Raw genomic sequence first — 20,963 nt, 5'->3', positions numbered from 1 at the left:
GTACACCTACTATGTATCCATTAAAATTAAAGTAAAACATTAACAAAAAAAGTCTGCCCATTTAAAATTTGGCCAAGTATTTCCAACTGTCCCCCAAAAGAGTTATGACACATACATTCATTCTACCAACAGGGTATCTTTCCTAATTTTTCTTTTTTTTTTTTTTTTTGAGATGGAGTCTCGCTCTGTCGCCCAGGCTGGAGGGCAATGGCGCAATCTCAGCTCACTGCAAGCTCCGCCTCCTGGGTTCACACCATTCTCCTGCCTCAGCCTCCCCAGCAGCTGGGACTACAGGCACACGCCGCCATGCCTGGCTAATTTTTGTATTTTTAGTAGAGACGGGGTTTCTCTGTGTTAGCCAGGATGGTATCTATCTCCTGACCTCATGATCCGCCCGCTTTGGCCTCCCAAAGTGCTGGGAGTACAGGTGTGAGCCACCATGCCCAGCCAATCTTTTCTAATTTCTTTTTTTTTTTCTTTTTTTTTTTTTTGAGACAGTCTCGCTGTTGCCCAGGCTGGAGTGCAGTGGCGTGATCTCGGCTCACTACAACCTCCACTTCCTGGGTTCAAGTAATTCTCCTGCCTCAGCCTCCTGAGTAGCTGGGACTACAGGCGCCCACCACCATGCCCAGCTAATTTTTGTATTTTTAGTAGAGACAGGGTTTCACCATGTTGGCCAGGCTGGTCTTGAACTCCTGACCTCAAGTGAGCCACCCGTTTTGGCCTCCCAAAGTGCTGGGATTACAGGTGTGAGCCACCACATCTGGCCCTAATTTCTTAGAGATAATTACTAAATTCTGTATTTTCCAGTCCAATAAGTGAAAAGTAATGTCCCACTTTAATATTTTAAAACTTCTTTAATTATTAGTGATTTTTGAGCCTGTTATTTATGAATTGGCTATTTATACCTCATTATGTAGATTTTTCATCTATTTCTTCTTGGCATTTATTGTACAATAGAGATAGCAATCCTTTGTTGTAAATGTTGCAAATATTTTCTCTCAGTTGTTGTTATTCTTGTATACAAAATCAGGAAAAATCTTCTCTTTCCAAACTTTCTTTTTCAAAATTTTCCTGTTTATTTTTGAGCATTTATTTTTCCTGATGAAATTTTTGTCAGATTTAAAATCCTGTTGGAAATTTGGGAGAAATGTTTTCTTCACAGATCGATATGTAGGGAATTCACTTTGTATAATGTTGCTTTTTCCCATACCATTCATTCAAGTTTCGTTTTATAACACTCAATTTAGTTTTTTGTTTCTTTATATAGTTTCTTCAAATTTCTCTAAGGTTTATTACCAGATTTTTTAAAAAACCAATTATTATGTTGTTACTGTGGATTAAATATTTTCTTTGGATATACTTTCTGATTATTTTCAATCTGTAGGAAGGAAAGTTACTGGTTTTCATATGCTCATTTTATAAATGTCTAGTATTGATATTTTAAGAGGCTACATGAAAAAGGGTGAGGTCAACATGATTTAACCACATTACACAGATACACTATTTTTGATCAAAACTCAGTACACTGATAAATAGTAAGTCTAAGTGTATGTAGAGAAATTGGAATTCTCATACACTGCTGGTAGAAAGGTAAATGGTGTAGCCACTCTGGAAAACTGGCAGTTCCTCACAAGGTTAAACAGTTACCATATGAAATGAAAACATATTCACACAAAAAGATGTAACCAAATGTTCGTAGCAACATTACTCACAATAGCCAATTGTCCATCAATTGATAAATGGATAAATAAAATATGTATATCCATACAATGGAATATTATCCACCCATAAAAGGAATTAGTAATGACACTGTATAGGAAATGTCTAGAATCAGTCTATCTGTAGAAACAGATCATGGATTAGTGGTTGTCTAGGTCTGGGGCCTGCAGAGAAAGGGGTCGGGGGAAACAAGTATCGACTGCTAATAGACACGGGATTTTTTTTTTGCGGGGGGCGGGGGGAGGGGGTTGGTAATGAAAATGTTCAATAATTGATGGTGATAACAGCTGCACAACTCTGTGATTATCCTAAAAACCAATGAATTGTACACTTTACACTGGTGAATTATATCTTAGCAAAGTTTTTTTTTTTTTTTTTTTTAAAGAATGTGGAGTCTAGCTTTTTTTTTTTTTTGAGACCAAGTCTCACTCTGTCACCCAGGCTGGAGTGTGTTGGTGCCACTTTGGCTCACTGCAACCTCCAGTTCCCAGGTTCAAGTGATTCTCCTGCCTCAGCCTCCCTAGTAGCTGGGATTACAGGTGTGTGCCACCGTGTCCAGCTGATTTTTTTTTTAAATATTTTTTTAATAGAGACAGAGGCCAGGCTGGTCTCAAACTGCTGACCTCAGGTGGTCCACCTGCCTAGGCCTCCCAAAGTGCTGGGATTATGGGCGTGAGCCACCACGTCCGGCCAGAGTCTAGCATTTTTACAAAAGTAAGTTTGCCTGCAAAGTAGCATTCTAGTCCAGGAGCAAAGTTTACAAATCTGTTTTATTTTTCCTCAGAGAAATAAAGTAATTCATTAAAAAAAAGACTGCCTTTTTCAGTTATGTAAATTTCTCTCATTTTGCCACAAATATGAAAGTTGGCATCATTTTTTTTTTTTTTTTTTTTTCTGAGACAGAGTCTCACTCTGTTGTCTAGGCTGGAATGCAGTGGCATGATCTTGGTTCACTACAGCCTTGACCTCCCAGGCTCAAGCAATCCTCCTACTTCAGCCTTCCAAGGTGGGAGCTGAATCCCACAGGCTCATGCCACCATGCCTGGCTTTTTTTTCCTTTCATTTTTTGTAGAAACAGCATCTCCCTATGTTTACCAGGCTGGTCTTAAACTCCTAGGCTCAAGCAATCCTCTCGTCTTGGTCTCCAAAAGTGCTGGGATTACAGGCGTGAGCCACCACGCCCAGCTAACACTTCATTTCTAATATTCCAGGTGAGAAAACTGAGTCCAGACTGTTTTTTAAACAAGATATACATACACACACAAACACACACATGCACTCTCTCTCTCTCTGTCATAAATGTTACCAATGAGTGTTTTATAAGTATCTTGGCTTTTCAAAATCTGAACATTAAAACATTAAGTCCAAATTTCCCTACACTCACTGGCTAATTCTGATGTCCCAGAAAGCCAAAAAAAGACTGAACCAAATCCAATACATAGCAAACTGTGATTTCCACATTTCAAGTGACTTCTGCAGTTACGATGATTTTACTGTAGTAGTCTATGAATGAAAAAAGCCAATTCTGGCCGGGCGCGGTGGCTCATGCCTGTAATCCCAGAACTTTGGGAGACCGAGGTGGGCGGATCACGAGGTCAGGAGATCGAGACCATCCTGGGTAACACAGTGAAACCCCGTCTCTACTGAAAATACAAAAAAATAAGCTGGGCGTGGTGGCGGGCACCTGTAGTCCCAGCTATAAAGGAGGCTGAGGCAGGAGAATGGCGTGAACCCAGGAGGTGGAGCTTGCAGTGAACTGAGATCATGCCACTGCACTACAGCCTGGGCGACAAAGCGAGACTCCTTCTCAAAGAAAAAGAAAAAAGCCAATTCTAACCATCTCACTTTTGCTGGACATCATCTTTTTATCAGGCCAGTATCTGCTTGCTGTTAGTTAAAACCTAAGCCAGATCAAGTACTTGCTTTCAAAACGTACCTAGAGACCAACACTTCTGAATAACTATAAGGAAGCATGAAAATAAGAGTTACTGATTCTACATATGTTCAAACCTATTTTGTTTTCCTTGGACTGAATGTCTTTAGTTCAAGTATTACCTGTTTTGGCCAATTGCTTAATGCTTGATAAAACTGAATGCATAAGCATGAAGCAAAACATTCCATGCAGTCATCATGAAACTAAAATGAGCAGAAAAGCTATTTCTCAAAGCCCACTCTATTACAAAAGTCCAAACTCACATCCTAGAGCAGGAATACACCCAGAGTGAGAATTGTTCAGTGCAGTGAACTTCAAGGTAATGAAATCTGTATATTAACCAGCAGGTTTTTTCCCCCCTAATATATCTACTGCTTTTGTTTTTGTTGCTGCTGTTGTTTTTTACCTACAAAAAGAAAGAAGCAAATTAGGGCATTAGACCTCAAAAAGTTAGGTAAATATTCACAATCCAATTATTTATATGAGATAACCTGACAGGATGTAGAACATGAAACATATATGTAACTCTTGTTTTATTTAGTTATTTCAGTATATGCCTAAATTCAGTGCCCCACATTTCAAAGAACACAGCCTAATACCAAAGTTGGCAACCTCTGAGACAGTATCACACATTCTCCCTGACGTCTGAGTTGGCCACAGACTCACAGACTCTCACTCTCTGTTCCCACTAGGACCTTCGTACTGCCACCCTGCCTCTGGATATGCAGTCAGAACACTAAACCTCTTGCAAAAGTCACTGTACTCCCTTACTGTAAAGGGTTACACTGCTTAAAATACAGATTTGCAAAAATTTTCCAAGAATGCCTAATTTTTAGGTGGTCATCCTTTCACTATCAGGCCCAATAACAACAGTAGTGAATTTTTGGCTTGTTGCTTCCTTTTTCTGGGAGGTGGAAGTCAGTGGTTACAGAAATACATGCCATCCCATGAAGCCGCTCATCCTCAACTTTTTTTTTTTTTTTTTGAGACAGAGTTTCACTCTTGTTGCCCAGGCTGGAGTGCAATGGCACAATCTTGGCTCACTGCAACCTCCACCTCCCAGGTTCAAGTGATTCTTCTGCCTCAGCCTTCCAAATAGCTGGGATTGCAGGCATGCACCATCACACCCAGCTAATTTTGTATTTTTAGTAGAGACGGGGTTTCTCCATGTTGGTCAGGCTGGTCTCGAACACCCGACCTCAGGTGATCCGCCCACCTCGGCCTCCCAAAGTGCTGGGATTACAGGCGTGAGCCACTGTATCCAGCCTCAACGTTCACATCGGGAGAGATGAAGTAATAGGAATAGACATAACCCTCCATCTAAAACAATTTTAAAACACTGGATTAAACAGTGGTTTAAGGCTGGGTGCAGTGGCTCACGCCTGTAATCCCAGCACTTTGGGAGGCCGAGGTGGGAGGATTGCTTGAGTCCAAGAGTTCAAGACCAGCCTCGGCAATATAGCGAGATCCCATCTCTAAAAAAAAACTAAAAAAGTAGCTGGGCATGGTGGCACACACCTACTTGGGAGGCTGAGGTGGGAGGATTGCTTGAGCCTGGGAGGTCAAGGCTGCAGTGAGCCAGAACTGTACCACTGCACTCCAGGCTGGGTGGCAGAGTAAGACTCTGTCTCCAAAACAAAACAAAACAAAACAAAAAAAGTCTTAAAAGCAGCCAGAGAAGAGATGCTTCACATACAGAAAGGAAGTTGACAGCAGATTTTGCATCAGAAACAATGCAAGCTATAAGACAGGGTACTGAAAGAACAAAAAAAAAACAAAAACTTCCAACCTGGAGTTATTTACCAATCACAATCATCTTTCAAAAACACAAAAACAAAGGTGAACAAGCGTAGGTAAATTCATAGACAGAAAGTTTAATACAGGTTACTAAGGACTGCAAAAGGAGGGATAGGGAGTTATTGTTTAATGGGTACAGTTTCTGATTGGGATGATGAAAAGTTCTGGAAACGGAAGGATCGTAGTAATAGTTGTACAACACTGTGAATGTGCTTATACCACTGAACTGTACACTTAAGAGTGGTTGAACCAGTAAATTTTCTTATTTATATTTAATTACAATAAAAAAATTTTAAAGGGTACACTAGTTCTCTAACGACATTAACAGACCTCAAGACACCTGCTGGGCACAGTGGCTCATGCCTGTAATCCTAACATTTTGGGAGAGCAAGGCGGGAGGATCACTGGGGCTTAGGAGTTTTGAGAGCAGCCTGGACAACATAGCAAGACTCTGTCTTTACAAAACATAAAATAAAAAATTTAGGCTGGGCCCAGTGGCTCACTCTTCTAATCCCAGCAGTTTAGGAGGCCAAGGCAGGCAGATCACTTGAGGTCAGAAGTTCGAGACCAGCCTGGCCAACATGGCAAAACCCTGTTTCTACTAAAAGTACAAAAATTAGCTGGGCATGATGGCAGGCGCCTGTAATCCCAGCTACTCAGGAGGCTGAGGCAAGAGAATCACTTGAACACGGGAGGCGGAGGTTGCAGTGGGCTGAGATCATGCCACTGCACTCCAGCCTGGACGGCAAAAACGAGCACTACAGCCTGGGTGACAAGGGCGAGACTCTGTCTCAAAAAGAAAAAAAAGAAAAAAAAAATTAGCTGGGCATGGTGGAGCACTCCTGTAGTTCCAGCTACTCAGGAAGCTGAGGCAGGGGGACTGCTTGAGCCTGAGAGGTAGGCTGCAGTGAGCCATGATCACACCACTGCATTCCTGCACTGCATTCCAGCCTGGGTGACAAAGAAAGGATTTGTATCAGAAAGAAAAAAAAAAAAAGACATAACATCCAGGGAAAAAAGAGACATTTCAGAATATGGGATATATAATGTCATTTATTAAAAAGCACAAAAACACTACACTTGAGCCAGGAGTCATGGTGTGCATCTGTAGTTTCAGCTAGGAGAACTGCTTGAGCCCAGGAGTTGGAGGCCAACCTGAGCAACATAGTGAGATCCTGTCTTTCAAACACAAAAAAACCCACTATATTTTGTCATTTATATGTATGGAATAGTGACAGAAAGAAGATCAGTGATTGCTTAGGGATGGAGAAGTGAGAGTGAGGAGAAAACAGCGTGGGGATCATAAGCGTATCCCGCGTGAGCAGTGGTCTATGAGGGAGGGGAAGAAGACGGCAACTGGAGACGGGATGCCAATGAGGACGACAGACCTTCCCAGATACTGGAGCAGATGATAGCATCTAAGGTCCCCAATACCGCCTCAAGACTCCCATAGCCTCTCTTGCCTCATAAATAAAAAACTGTTTCTCCACTCACAATGCTTCTGACACCAGATGTGTGTTTTCCACAAGCAAATCTTCTATTCTCTGTGGAGACCAATCGAGCTTCCTACAATTTAATTAAATTCTGACACTACCTGGAGTTAGCACAGACCCCGTAGGTTTAGGGCTCAGTCCCACAGACTGCCCCCCACTTCAGATGCTAATTGCAAGTAGTGGATCCTCAAATTAGCCACAAATCAGTCAAATTAGTCTGACTTGGCTACAAACTGGGCATTCCCATGTTGGGACTCAGTAACCAATACTTCAGGGTATCTCTGACTTTCTCCCCCAACCACCCACCCCTACAACTGACTTCTCCCAAAGCCAGAATGATGTTCTCTGAAGTTCCTTTATCGCCTAAAATCCAGACCCACCAAGAAGAACAATTGTTTTGCCTTCCCCTCCCAGTAAGACCAAGAATGTAATCACACCTGAAGAGATCTTTCCACAAGATAATGTACAAGTTAATCTCCCTTCCCTGATCCATTCATTCTTCCTAGTAATCCCCACAACAGAATTCCTCTTCTCCCTTCTCCTATAACCTGTTTTATTTAATTAATTTATTTTTTAGGCTAGTCAAGGAAGCAGTGGGAGTGGAGAAGGAACAAAGAAATCTGTAACTGGCTGTGATCAATTAGCTGTAAACACCACTGCACCTAGACCAGCCATATAACCTGTTTTGCCAGGATATTATACATGCTTCCAAACCCCATTGTGGGGTGAGTAATCTCTGTGGTTCCCCCGTGTACATGTAATAAAATCTGTATGACTTTTCTCCAATTAATCTGCCTCTTGTGAGTTGATTTTTCAGCAAACCTTTGGAGAGCAATGGGGAAGCTTTTCCCTGGCCCCTACACCCACAACCCCCTCCTCATGTTAAACAATTTGCTCCAAAAACACTTTACTATAAAGGATATTATAAAGGATACAAATGAAGAGCCAGATGAAGAGGTACATGGGGCAAGGTACGGGGGGACGCAGAGCTTCCAAGCCAGGTCCAGATGTACCACCCTCCCAGGACCTTGATTTGTTCACCGAGCAGGAAGCTCTCTGAACCCCTACATTTTGGGTTAAGGGGGTCCCATTACCTAAGCAAGACTGATTAAATCATTGGCTGCTGGTGATTAACTCCATCTCCAGGCCCCTCTGCCCTCCTCAGAAATAATGGGGAGGTAGGCTGAAAGTCCTAACTCTCTAACCACATGGTTGATTCCTCTGGCAACCAGAAGCCATCCTCCAAGAGCCACCTCATTAGCATAAAATCAGGTTTGGTTGGCAGGGGTTTATCATAAATAACAAAAGATGCTCTTCTCACTTCTATTACTCAGGATCTCATGGGAATCAACAGACCTTAATGAAAAATTTAACCTTTTACTTGAACAAGGGTTTTAGGCACTGTCAGGAACCAGCGATGAATAGCAGATATATTTTTTCATTATATTATAGTATCACACCTCACCTCTGAATCCATCTCCACCCCACCACTGCCAAGGGTTTCTCCGAGGTGAACCCCAGTCTAATTCCTTTTTCTCCCAGGCAACCAGACAGCCTGGTGTGTAAAAGATGGCAGCCAGAATTTGCTGGGCATAAGGTCCGTCTGAAGAACAGAGCTGGGGCAGAGGCCAGAACTAAGAGAAGTAGTTGGGGACATCTCTAAGTCAGCTATCTTCTAACTGGAATACGGTAACCCTGGAGTGCAGGTAAACTTTTCAGGGGCTAACAGGCATAGACCAGTTTTTTAAAGGAATCAATTTCCTGATCCTCAACTTCCATGGGAATTCCTTACTAAAAACCATTTGCCCAAGGATGTGCCTGGGATGAAGTGTCTCATCTCATTCCCTTTTCAAAATCTTCTTTCTCCATTTTATAAAAGCAGCATATATACCTACCACATGATCCAGCTACTCTACTTCTAGGTTTGACTCAAGAAAAATGGAAATATATTTCCATGCAAGGAAGGACTTGTACATGACTGTTCATAGCACCTTTATTTAAAACAGCCAAAACCAAAAACAATCCCAATGATCTTCAACAGATTCATGAATTGTAGTACATCCACAGGATAGAATACTACTCAGCCATAAGAAGGAATGATACCCACATCCCACACATCCCACCAAAAAGTACGTGCTATATGATGATTCTATCCATATAAAACTCTAAAAAATGCAAACTAATCTGTAGTAACAGAAAGCAGATTAGTAGCCTGAGGACAAAAGAGCAGGAGTGAGGCGCTGCTTAGCACAAGGAAACATTTGGGGATAATGGATACGTTCTCTACCTTGCTTGTGCTGATGGGTTCCTAGGTATCAAAACTCATCCAACTGTAAAGTTTTAATATGTATAACTTATTATACATATTATGTATACATACATATATCAATTATACCTCAATAAATCTATTTTTAAGTGAAATTTAAAACGTGAATAATTTATTACCAGCAGAACTTCTCTATAAGAAATGTTCAAGAGGCCGGGCACAGTGGCTCACTCCTGTAATCCCAGCACTTTGGGAGGCTGAGGCAGGCGGATCACCTGAGGTCAGGAGTTCGAGACCAGCCTGGCCAACGTTGCAAAACCCCATCTCTACTAAAAATACAAAAATTAGCCGGGCATGGTGGCAGGTGTCTGTAATCCCAGCTACTCGGGAGGTTGAGGCAGGAGAATCGCTTGAACCCAGGAGGTCAAGGTTGCAGTGAGCCGAGATCACACCACTGCACCCCAGCCTGGGCGACAGAGCAAGAATCCATCTCAAAACAAAACAAAACAAAAACAAAAGAAATGTTAAAGGAAGTTCTTCAAACAAAAGGAAAACTATATAAGTTACAAAACTAGATATGCTTGGAGGTACTTAGCTTTCCTTTTCTAAGTGCTGTTAATTTTTTCTTTTCTTGTCTTTTCTTTTTCTTTTTTCTTTTGAGACGGGGTCTCAATCTGTGGCCCAGGCTAGGGTTCAGTGGTGCAATCTTGGCTCACTGCAGCCTCAACCTCCTGGGCTAAGCAATCCTCCTGCCTCAGCCTCCTAAAGTGCTGGAATTACAGGCATGAGCCCTATGCCTGGCTGTTAATAATAATTTTTCAATTTTCAGGTTTGGAGCCATAATACTGCTATCTAAATAGGTGAAGTAGCATTGGCTACACAGTCAGCCAAAGAGTTGGCTGAATTCAACTCCTGGCTAAGGCCAGGAGTTCAAGACCAGCCTGGGCAACAATGTAACAAGACCGTCTCTACAAAAAAAAAATTTTTTTGAGATGGAGTTCTACTCTTGTTGCCCAGGCTAGAGTACAATGGCACATCTCGGCTCACCGCAACCTCCACCTCCCGGGTTCAAGCAATTCTCCTACCTTAGCCTCCAAAGTAGCTGGGATTACAGGCATGCACTACCACGCCCAGCTAATTTTGTACTTTTATTAGAGACGGGGTTTCTCCGCGTTGGCCCAATCTCAGGTGATCCTCCTGCCTCGGCCTCCCCAAGTACTGGGATTACAGGTGTGAGCCACAGCCACTGCACCCAGCCAAAAGAATTTTTTTTAAAGTAGCTAGGCATGGTGGTACACACCTGTAGCTAAGAGGCTGCAACGGGAGGATCCCATAAGCCCATAGGTCTGAGGCTGCAGTGAGCTATAATTGCGTCAGTACACTCCAGCCTGGGTAACAGAGTGAGGCTTTTTCTCTCTCTCTCTCTCTGTCTCTCTCTCTCTCTCTCAAAACAAAGGTGAACTATGCTGTAGCATCTGAATCATTCACAATAGCTAAGATATGGAAACAACTGAAATGCCCATCAATGGATAAATGGATAAAATAAATATGGCATATACACACAAAGGAATACTACTCAGCCTCAAGCAGAAAATTATGTCATATTCAACAACATGGATGAACCTAGAGGACATTATGCTAAGTGAAATAAGCATAAGCCAGGCATACTAAGGCAAATACCACATGATATGTGGAATCTAAAAAAGTTGAACTCATACATGTAGAGTACCAGAGGCTGGAGGGAGTGGGTTAGATAGAGAAAGGAGAGGTGCCAGTTAAAGGGTACAAGGTTGTGGTTAGACAGGAGTAGTAAGTTCTGGTGATCTATTGCATAGCATGGTGACTACAATTCATAATAATGTATTGTGTATTTCAAAATAACAAAAAGAGTGGATTTTAAATGTCCTCACCACAAAGAAATAAGTATTTGAGGTAATAGATGTGTTAATTACCCTGATTTTTTCATTCCACAACATATACATGTATTGAAACATCACACTGTATCCCATGAACATATACAATTATTATCTGTTAATTAAAAGTTAAAGAACTGAAAACTTACATTTGTTAAAAAAGTGAAGTTACATTTGTCATTCCCTGTCCCACACTTTTGTTACACAAGAATTTATGAGAAAGAGGAGTGTGGCATGATGGTTACAAAATTACTACTCATTCTAAAATGTTTAGTTAGATTAAGCAAACCAGTTTTTCCCACAGTAAAACAAATCACTAAGACTGGTTTTGAGTACAAGGAAAAAGGGCAGTTGTCTTAAATCTCTTTAAACAGATGAAGTAAGCTTAAGATCTTTACTTGCTCCAACATAAAATCCCAACAATTAAATGTTTGGCTTGAGGAACAGCACTTCTCATATGCCAGAGAAATCAAATGACTGTCCTGTCTTTGATCCTAGATAATTTTTTTCTCCAGATCAGACCGACATGCCCCAATGCCTACATGATTAAAACAAAGGAGACAAAATTACAACTGAAAACTAATTGAAAGTAACTTAAAAATAATTACTGTTGGCTCTGTATGCCTAAAATTAAGAAAAGATTGGTATCAGAATTAAGCAAGGTAAGAAGGATCGCATGGGAATCAACAGACCTTAATGAAAAATTTAACCTTTTACTTGAACAACACAAAGCCTAGAGCTTCATAGCTTTCCCCAGAAAACTAGGAAACTTAATAGCTATTTGGGGAGAAAGAAGTATGAAATGCATTATAATAAGACTGTTTCATCAGAAAGTTAATTTACTATGTGCATCTATTAATTAAAATATGCTACTTTAAGGAAAAAAAAGAATAAACAGTAACTGTCAATGCTTAAGTCTCCAATAACTGAAGCAAAATTAAACTAGGGAAAGGCTTGCTGCTAGCCTTTTGTACGACTCACAAATAAATATATACACATATATCTTTTTTTCGGAGACAGGGTCTTACTTTGTTGCCTAGGTTGGAGTGCAGTGGCACAATCATGGCTCACTGCAGCCTCAATCTCCCATGCTCAAGTGATCCTTCCGCCTTAGCTTTTCGAGTAGCTGAGACTATGGGTGCGCACCACCATGCCCAGCTAATTAAAAAAAAAATTGTTTTTGTAGGGACAGGGTCTCACTATCTCACTATGTTGCCTAGACTGGTCTCAAACTTCTGGGCTCAAGGGATCCTTCTGCCTTGGCCTCCCAAAATGCTGGGATTACAAGCATGAGCCACCGCACTCAGCCACAAATATTTTTTGAGCATAGTATTATTTAGTATTGCTCTAGGCACTGCAGGTCCAACATGAACAAAACAGACAAGACCTCTGCTCTCATGGAGCTTACACTCTACCACACACACACACAAAAAAACCCACAAAAAAAAAAAAAAAAAAAACGAGAAAAAACAGGGCAAGAAGATACAAAATGAATGGAGGTAGGAAGGCTTCTTGGAGGACATGACATTTGAGTTAAAACCTGAATGATGAGAGACAGCCAGGTGACAATTGGAACTCTCCAGGCAAGGATAATACAAAGGTATTATAAAAATGTTTAATGGACTATCGCTAAACTAAGTACTTCTAATAAAAAGCATTATCCAGTGATTCCTATGTGTGCTGCAGTTTGAAAATCGTTGACTGAAAAACAACTCTAATTAGCAAATAAATGGTATGAAATGATCAGGACAGGATTAAAATAAGAATATTTATTTATGATAAGAAACATTTTATTGAATGCTAAGCATAAGTTGCACACTGTGCTAAATTATATATAGTCTCATTTTCTGGCTGAAGACATATTGTGAGATAGTCATGACATTTATAAGTAACCATATTTAAACTATCTTTGTGATAGGGTAGGTCAAAAAGATAAAGATACTCAACCTTCCTCTTAATGCAAAATTTAAAATACCAGGTTAGCATTTCACTTACTGATCTTTAAAAATGTTAATGATTCATATCTAAGGTTGGTAAGGGCAAGAATGAAAAAATCCTCTCATTTCATGTAGTTGTGTGAAAAACTAGTTTAATTTTTTTAATTGACAAAAATTATATTTATGGTATATAACATGATGTTTTGATATACATGTTTTGACATAGTGGCTCACACCTGTAATCCCAGCACTTTGGGAGGCTAGGTCAGGAGGATCACTTAAGGCCAGAGTTCAAGACTAGCCTGGGTAACACAGTGAGAACCCAGCCTCTATATTAAAAGAGAAATAAATAAATAAGGCTGGGAGTGATCGCTCATGCCTGTAATCCCAGCACTTTGGGAGGCCAAGGCGGGTGGATCACTTGAGGCCAGAGTTCAAGACCAGCCTGGCCAACATGGTGAAACCCCGTCTCTACTAAAAATACAAAAATTAGGCAGGCATGGTGCCACACACTTGTAATCCCAGCTACTCAGGAGGCTGGGGCACAAGAATTGCTTGAACCCAGGAGGAGGGGGTTGCAGTGAGTGGAGATCGAGCCACTGCACTCCAGCCTGGGCAACAGAGTGAGACTGTCTCAAAAAAAAAAAAAAAAAAAAAAAGTTCATTATATACTGTTTATGGTAGTGAAAAACTAGAAATAGTCCAAATGTCCATCAATAAGGGATTAATCATGAAACATCTATAATATGTAATACTATGCAGTACTAAAAAAAAAAAAGAGTAATGATGCAAATTGAAGTACACTGAAATGAAAAAATGTCCAGCACATACTGTAAAGGAAAACACTGCATAACAATTTGTATATAATTTTTTTTTTTTTTTTTTAAATGGAGTCTCGCTCTGTTACCCAGGCAGGAGTACAAGGACGCAATCTCGCCTCACTGTAACCTCCGTCTCCCAGGTTCAAGCGATTCTCCTGCCTCACCCTCTCTAGTAGCTGGGATTACAGGCACCTGCCACCAAGCTCAGCTAATTTTTATATTTTCAGTACAGATGGGGTTTCACTACGTTGGTCAGGCTGGTCTCGAACTCCTGACCTCAGGTCATCCACCTGCCTCGGCCTCCCAAAATGCTGGGATTATAGGCATGAGAAACCATGCCCAGCCCCATATAATTTTTTTTTAAGGCCATGGAGGGCCAGGGTGGGTGGCACTGGGCTCCAAGCTCCCCATGCCCACAAGGACTGCAAAGTATCAGCTGTATGTCATTTGTCATGTTAATAAAACTGTTAATAAAGAATTTATAGAAACATACATGTTTGCAAATGCATAGAAAATATATAGAAGGATACATACTAAGCTATTCTTCTCTTACAATTGGAATTGGTGAGGGAGGAGAGAGAAAAAAGGAAAAACAGGAGGCTTCTTTTTACATTTCATAAATTTTTGCACTACTTTTTTTCCTGAACAGTGAACATGAATTACTTCAGGAACACTGTTTTAAAAAATGAGAATGTGTTTGTGTTTACCTACAGCTTGGGGCCTCAATAATGACTTTCCAGGGCTCTTTATATCAGGGAAGATAGAAATGATCCCAAATATTGAGCTAAATATTATGACATTCCTTAAAATGAAATTCTATTCATATAACAATTAACAGAAAACTATTGTAAAAAAGTAGTATAAGTAGTATATTTAGGGTATCTTCTTTTTTTTTTTTTTATTTCCACAGGTTTTCAAGGAGCAGGTGGTGTTTGGTTACATGAATAAGTTCTTTTAGCGGTGACTTCTGAGATTTTGGTGCACCTATCACCTGAGCAGTGTACACTGTACCCAATATGTAGGCCTTTATCCCTCACCCCCAACCCACCCTTTCTTTAGGGTACCTTTTAACTAGACTTCCACAATAGTCATGTAAAATAAAATTTAATGTGATCTGCAAAGCTCTTGGGGATCTAGTCTCATGCTTCTCAAACAAATTTCTGTATTCATACAACTCACCCGTGGATCCTGTTAAACTGTAGGCCAACTCATACCTCACCACTTCATACTTCAGATGTAGTGAATTACTGCTTTTCACTCAACATGTTCTTCACATTTCTGTGCCTTTCTACGTATTCTTCTTCAGCCTATATGGTTTTCTCCTCACCTCCTCTACCTCAAAAACTTTTACTCTGCTATAGGTTCAGGTCAAACATTGTAGATGTATAATAGATGCGTCTTCTTTTGTATTCCTCAAGGCCCCTATGCGTTTATGTTCCAGCATTTATCACATTTATTACACGTGTCCATCTCCCTATCAGACTACGGGTTTGAGGATAGGAAATGTCTGTCCTCAGCACACAGATATTTGCTTCTTTTTTCCTTTTTTTTTTTTTTTTTTTTTGAGACAGGGTCTTGCTTTGCTTGCTTTGTTGCTGGAGTGCAGTGGCACAATCAGGGCCCATCTTCAGCCTTGACCTTCCAGGCTCGAGCAATCTTCCCACCTCAGCCTCCCAAATAGCCGGGACCACAGGTGCACACTACCACCCAGCTAAGTTTTAAAAACTTTTTGTAGAGACAGGGTCTCACAGTGTTGCCCAGGCTGTTCTCAAACTCCTGGCCTCAAGCAATCCTCACACCTCAGACTCTAAAGTGCTGGGATTACAGGCGTAAGCCTACATATATGACAAATGTTTTCTGAGTACAAGTCACTGAGGTATCAGGTTTCTGCCACTACTTTGAAATAATGATTGTCAAAATCACTTTCATTCCACAATATTTTCTTTAAGGTAATATTCAGCATAAAAATAGGTAATCTCTTAAGTTAAAATATAAGACAACACATATTCGAAATTAAAGTGAAGCTGGGGGCCAGGTGTGGTGGCCCATACCTGTAATCCCAGCACTTTGGGAGGCCTAGGTGGGCAGATCACTTGAGGCCAGGAGTTCAAGACCAGCCTGGGCGACACGTCAAAACCCCGTCTCTACTACAAATACGAAAATTATCTGGGTGTGGTGGTGCACTCCTGTATCCCAGCTACTTGGGAGGCTGAGGCACAAGAATTGCTTGAACCTTGGAGGCGGAGGTTGCAGTGAGCTAATATCATGCCACTACACTCCAGCCTGGGCAACAGAGCCAGACTCTGTCTCAAAAAAAAAAAAAAAAATTAAATTAAAAAATAAAGTGAAGCTGAATGCAGTGGCTCATGCTTATAATCCCAGTACTTTGGGAGGTCATGATGGGAAGATCACTTGAGGCCAGGAGTTGCAGACCAGCCTGGACAACTTAGCAAGACCCTGTCTTTAAAAATTTTTTTTTAAAAATTTAATTCAAAGAAAAAATTCAAGTAAAATATCACACTATTTGATGAGACGCTTACCTTATGCTTAAAAGAAGTCAAGTTAGGCTGGGCACAGTGGCTCATGCCTGTAATCCCCAGCACTTCAGGAGGCCGAGGTGGGCAGATCATAAGGTCAGGAGTTTGAGACCAGCCTGGCCAACATAGCGAAACCCCCGTCTCTACTAAAAATACAAAAATTAGCCAGGCATGGTGGCGCACACTTGTAGTCCCACCTACTTGGGAGGCTGAGGCAGGAGAATCGCTTGAACCCGGGAGGCGGAGGTTGCGGTGAGCCGAGATCAGGCCACTGCACTCTAGCCTGGGCGATAGAGCGAGACTCCGTCTCAAAAAAAGAAAAAAAATCAAGTTAATTTCACATCATTTTGGCGTAAAAGGGGCAAAACAAAGATTGTGCTCTTTAGTACTCTTTTAAATACTTACAAAAAAAATAAGAACGGCATCAAATTTCTAAGTCTTTCCTCTTAAACTTTTTAGGACTCATATTTTTTAGAACAAATGATAAAATAAGATCTTAAAATGCTTACACAGGCAGCCCTGTCTTTACCACTCACCTTCCTCATCTATCCATTTCATGGTGAAGAGCTGTTCGTTGTCAAAAGAACACATGTCTCGAACCTCATTGCAAAGGCCCTCAAAGGAGATGGAAGGTTCAAAATGTGTTATCATGATATCCCTGAAAAAGAAAAGGAGTTTTAAGTTTGAAAATGATTAAAAATAATAATGCTCTATATATTACTGAATGCTTGACAATTTGATGAACTTCAGTAATTTTGTGTGTGCATCAACATGCATTGCTTCCAGTAAATGATTTCATTCAAGTAAAAATTAAAATATCAAGCTGGGCACGGTGGCTCATGCACTTTGGGAGGCAGAGCTGGGCAGAGCACTTTAGCCCAGGAGCTCAAGACCAGCCTGGGCAACATGGTGAAACCCTGTCTCTACTAAAAATACAAAAAAAATTAGCCACAGGCTGAGGTGGGAGGATCCCTTTTCAGGCGGGGAGCGTGGGAGGTGGAGGTTACAGTGAGCTGAGATCACATCACTGCACTCCAGCCTGGGCAACAGAGGAGACTGTCTCAAAAAAATAAATAAAAACAGAAGAAAATAAAAAAACAAATACATATATATACATTTGCAGAATTATACTGTTTAAATAATTTTTAAAAATAAAAATAGAAAATAGCTTATTTTGGCCGGGCACGGTGGCTCACGCCTGTAATCCCAGTACTTTGGGAGGCCGAGGCGGGTGGATCACGAGGTCAGGAGATCGAGACCATCCTGGCTAACACGGTGAAACCCCGTCTCTACTAAAAATACAAAAAATTAGCCGGGCGAGGTGGCAGGCGCCTGTAGTCCCAGCTACTCGGGAGGCTGAGGCAGGAGAATGGAGTGAACCCTGGGGGGCGGAGCCTGCAGTGAGCCGAGATCGCGCCACTGCACTCCAGCCTGGGCGACAGCGAGACTCCGTCTCAAAAAAAAAAAAAAAAAAAGAAAATAGCTTATTTTAATGACAAAAGAGAATTGCTTGCTTTAAAGCAATCTTTCTTTCAAAGAACCCTCAAGGTTACTAGTATGAGGGCATAGGGTTGAGAGAATGTATTCTGGAATTAAATTAGAAGAAGAAAATTCCATAGAATTTCTCTGTCAAAGAATAAGTGTAAAATTATCTTTCTTGAATAAGAGGGAAAAAATTAGTTACACTGGATATCATCGAAATATAACTTCCTTATCAAAGTCCACACTTAAAATTAACACATAGGTAAACATATTTGTAAACAACAAGGCTTTTCCATAAATTTTACTTTTCAAAAGCTAAAAAACACTTATCAGAACATATAAATACTTTTAAAACATCTGTGTAATATTTTAAAAGTGTAAATATAAGGCTGGGCATGGTGGCTCACGCCTGTAACCCCAGCACTTTGGGAGGCTGAGGCAGATGGATCACCTGAGGTTGGGAGTTCGAGACCAGCCTGACCAATGTGGAGAAACCCTGCCTCTACTAAAAATAAAAAATTTACTGGGTGTGGTGGCACATGCCTGTAATCCCAGCTACTCAGGAGGCTGGGGCAGGAGAATCGCTTGAACCCGGGAGGCAGAGATTGCAGTGAACCAACCACACCATTGCACTCCAGCCTGGGCAACAAGAGCGAAACTCCAACTCAAAAAAAAAAAAAAAAATGTGTAAGTATAGGCTGGGTGTGGTGGCTCACACCTGTAATACCAGTACTTTGGGAGGCTGAGGCGGGCGGATCACTCGAGGTCAGGAATTCGAGACCAGCCCGGCAAACACAGTGAAACTCCGTCTCTACTAAAAATACGAAAATTAGCCAGGCATGGTGGTGGTCGCCTATAATCCCAGCTACCTGGGACGCTGAGGCAGGATAACCGCTTGAACCCAGGAGGCGGAGGCTGCAGTGAGCCGTGATTGCGTCACTGCACTCCAGCCTGGGCAATAAAGTGAGATTCCGTTTCAAAAAAAAAAAAGTTTAAGTATAGACACCCATCAGAGACTCAACGAAGGAGTTATGCTTTATCAACTACCACTCCTTAAGTTCCAGGAACTAAAACATTCAAGGGAGTTTTATATAAACACTTCTCTCAGTAATTGCAAAACCACTATGTTCATAACATTCCACAATCACCAGATCCTTGTTACAGTACCAAAGCTAAAAATGAACTGCAAAATAAAGATATTACATTCTAAAGGTATAAAACAAATTATGCATGTATGATGTTTTCTCCGGTTTAACTTCAGCATTAGCATAAATTATTTTACCACTGATCTTCAACAGAATATAATCTGCTTTATCACAAAGATTCCCAAAATGGCAAATTTAGATATGGTTTTAGCTGAATTTTTTTAAGCATTTTTAATTTTGCTATTGAGCTTCAGAAGACAAACTGCTTTCAATGTGCCCATATTCTAAAATATAGAATCTATTATAAAGTTTTTCCTTAGGACTAATTGCTTTTAAAAATAAACCCCCAAAAGAATCACATTCAGTCCTTCTGCTACCTCAGTGTAAGCTTTTCTCCTAAATTAGACTATTCAGAAAAAATACTTTTATTTGCAATAACCATTATAATAATTGGTTTAGGCAGGATTATCCATGAATGGTAAGACCATTGGGCAAAATGTTTTGGGGACTAGAGTATTCATATAATCTCAAAGTATCACCCCCCAAATTATTAATTATAAAAAAGTCATAAAGCAATTTCCACCTTTTAATAATCAAGAAGATAGTGAATTCAAAAATAACAATTGTGAAACATAAATTTAACAATAAAGTTAAAAAGCAATGTTATAAAGCCCTGTCAATGTAGTAAGGGGAAAAGAGAAATCTCTTTGAAGTTCAAGGTCCAGTTTTGGCTGGGCAAGGTGGCTCGTGCCTGTAATCCCACCTACTCAGGATGCTGAGGCAGGAGGATCGCCTCAGGAGTTCAAGGCCAGCCTGAGTGACAGAATAAGACCCTGTCTCTAAAAAAAATTTTTTTTGTAATTAGTCAAGCATAGTGTAGTCCCAGCTACTCACGAGAATCATTTGAGCTCAGGAGTTCAAGGCTGCATTGAGCCATGATCGAGCCATTGGACTTCAGCTTGGGCGACAGAGCAAGACTCTGTCTCTAAAAAAAAAACACACCCAGCTTTGTATTGTGGGTTAGTAAGTCTCAATGTTATCATCTGAAAAATGGAGATAATCATATCTGCCTCTGAGTATTATCATGAAGACTAAATAAGTGCAGCTTGAGCCCGGGAAGTTGAGGCTACAGTGAGCTGTGACTATGTCATTGCACTCTAGCCTGGGTGATGGAGGAAGACACTGACTCAAAAAATGAAAAATAAATGAAAATAAATGAGTGCAGCCAGGCAAGGTGGCTCATGCCATAATACCAGCACTTTGAAAGGCCAACGTGGGAGGATTGCTTGGGTACAGGAGTTCGAGGCCTGCCTGGGCAACATAGGGAGACCTTGTCTCTACAAAAAAATTAAAAATTAGCCAGACATAGTGGTGTGTGCCTACAGTCCCAACTACTTGGGAGGCTGAGGTAGGAGGACTGAGTGAGCCTGGGCAGTTAAGGCTGCAGTGAGCTGTGATTACACCACTGTACTCAGCCTGGGTGACAGAGTAGGAATGTGCCTCAAAAAAAAAAAAAGTGCAAAATACTTATCACGGTTCTTTTTCTTTTGTTCCATTTTTTCAGTTGAGTTTTTTTTTTTTTTTGAGACAGAGTCTCGCTGTGTCACCTAGGTTGAAGTGCAGTGGCACGATTACAGGCGTGAGCCACCACACTCGGCCTCAGTAACATTTCTGAATAACACTAACTTTAATTCTTTAAAAGCTTTCTTCTTTAATTGACAGAAATTTTTCTATTATATTTCACTAAGATAAGAGATTATTACTATAATTCAGTACTGTCTAGAAAATTCTAGCCAATGGCTAAAAATAAATAAGGCTGGGCGCAGTGGCTCACATCTGTAATCCTAGCACTTTGGGAGGCCAAGGTGGGTGGATTACCTGAGGTCAGGCGTTCGAGACCAGTCTGGCCAACATGGC

The 20,963-nt window shown here is 40.9% G+C and overlaps 1 protein-coding gene across 2 annotated transcripts in view; it reads right to left on the bottom strand.

Annotated features, from left to right (window-relative positions):
- The window catches only part of PRKCI (protein kinase C iota), an 82,260-nt gene that overhangs the window by 52,589 nt on the left and 8,708 nt on the right, over nucleotides 1–20,963 (bottom strand). For both annotated transcript variants that reach the window (XM_003256442.4, XM_030822822.1), the window contains exon 2: nucleotides 16,956–17,077. In XM_003256442.4, coding sequence (XP_003256490.1) covers nucleotides 16,956–17,077 — 122 coding nt within the window. The remainder of the gene's footprint in view (nucleotides 1–16,955; nucleotides 17,078–20,963) is intronic.

Source organism: Nomascus leucogenys, chromosome 11, assembly GCF_006542625.1.
Source record: "Nomascus leucogenys isolate Asia chromosome 11, Asia_NLE_v1, whole genome shotgun sequence".
Taxonomy (NCBI): Eukaryota; Metazoa; Chordata; class Mammalia; order Primates; family Hylobatidae; genus Nomascus; species Nomascus leucogenys.
This window is presented reverse-complemented; position numbering and strand designations above follow the sequence as displayed.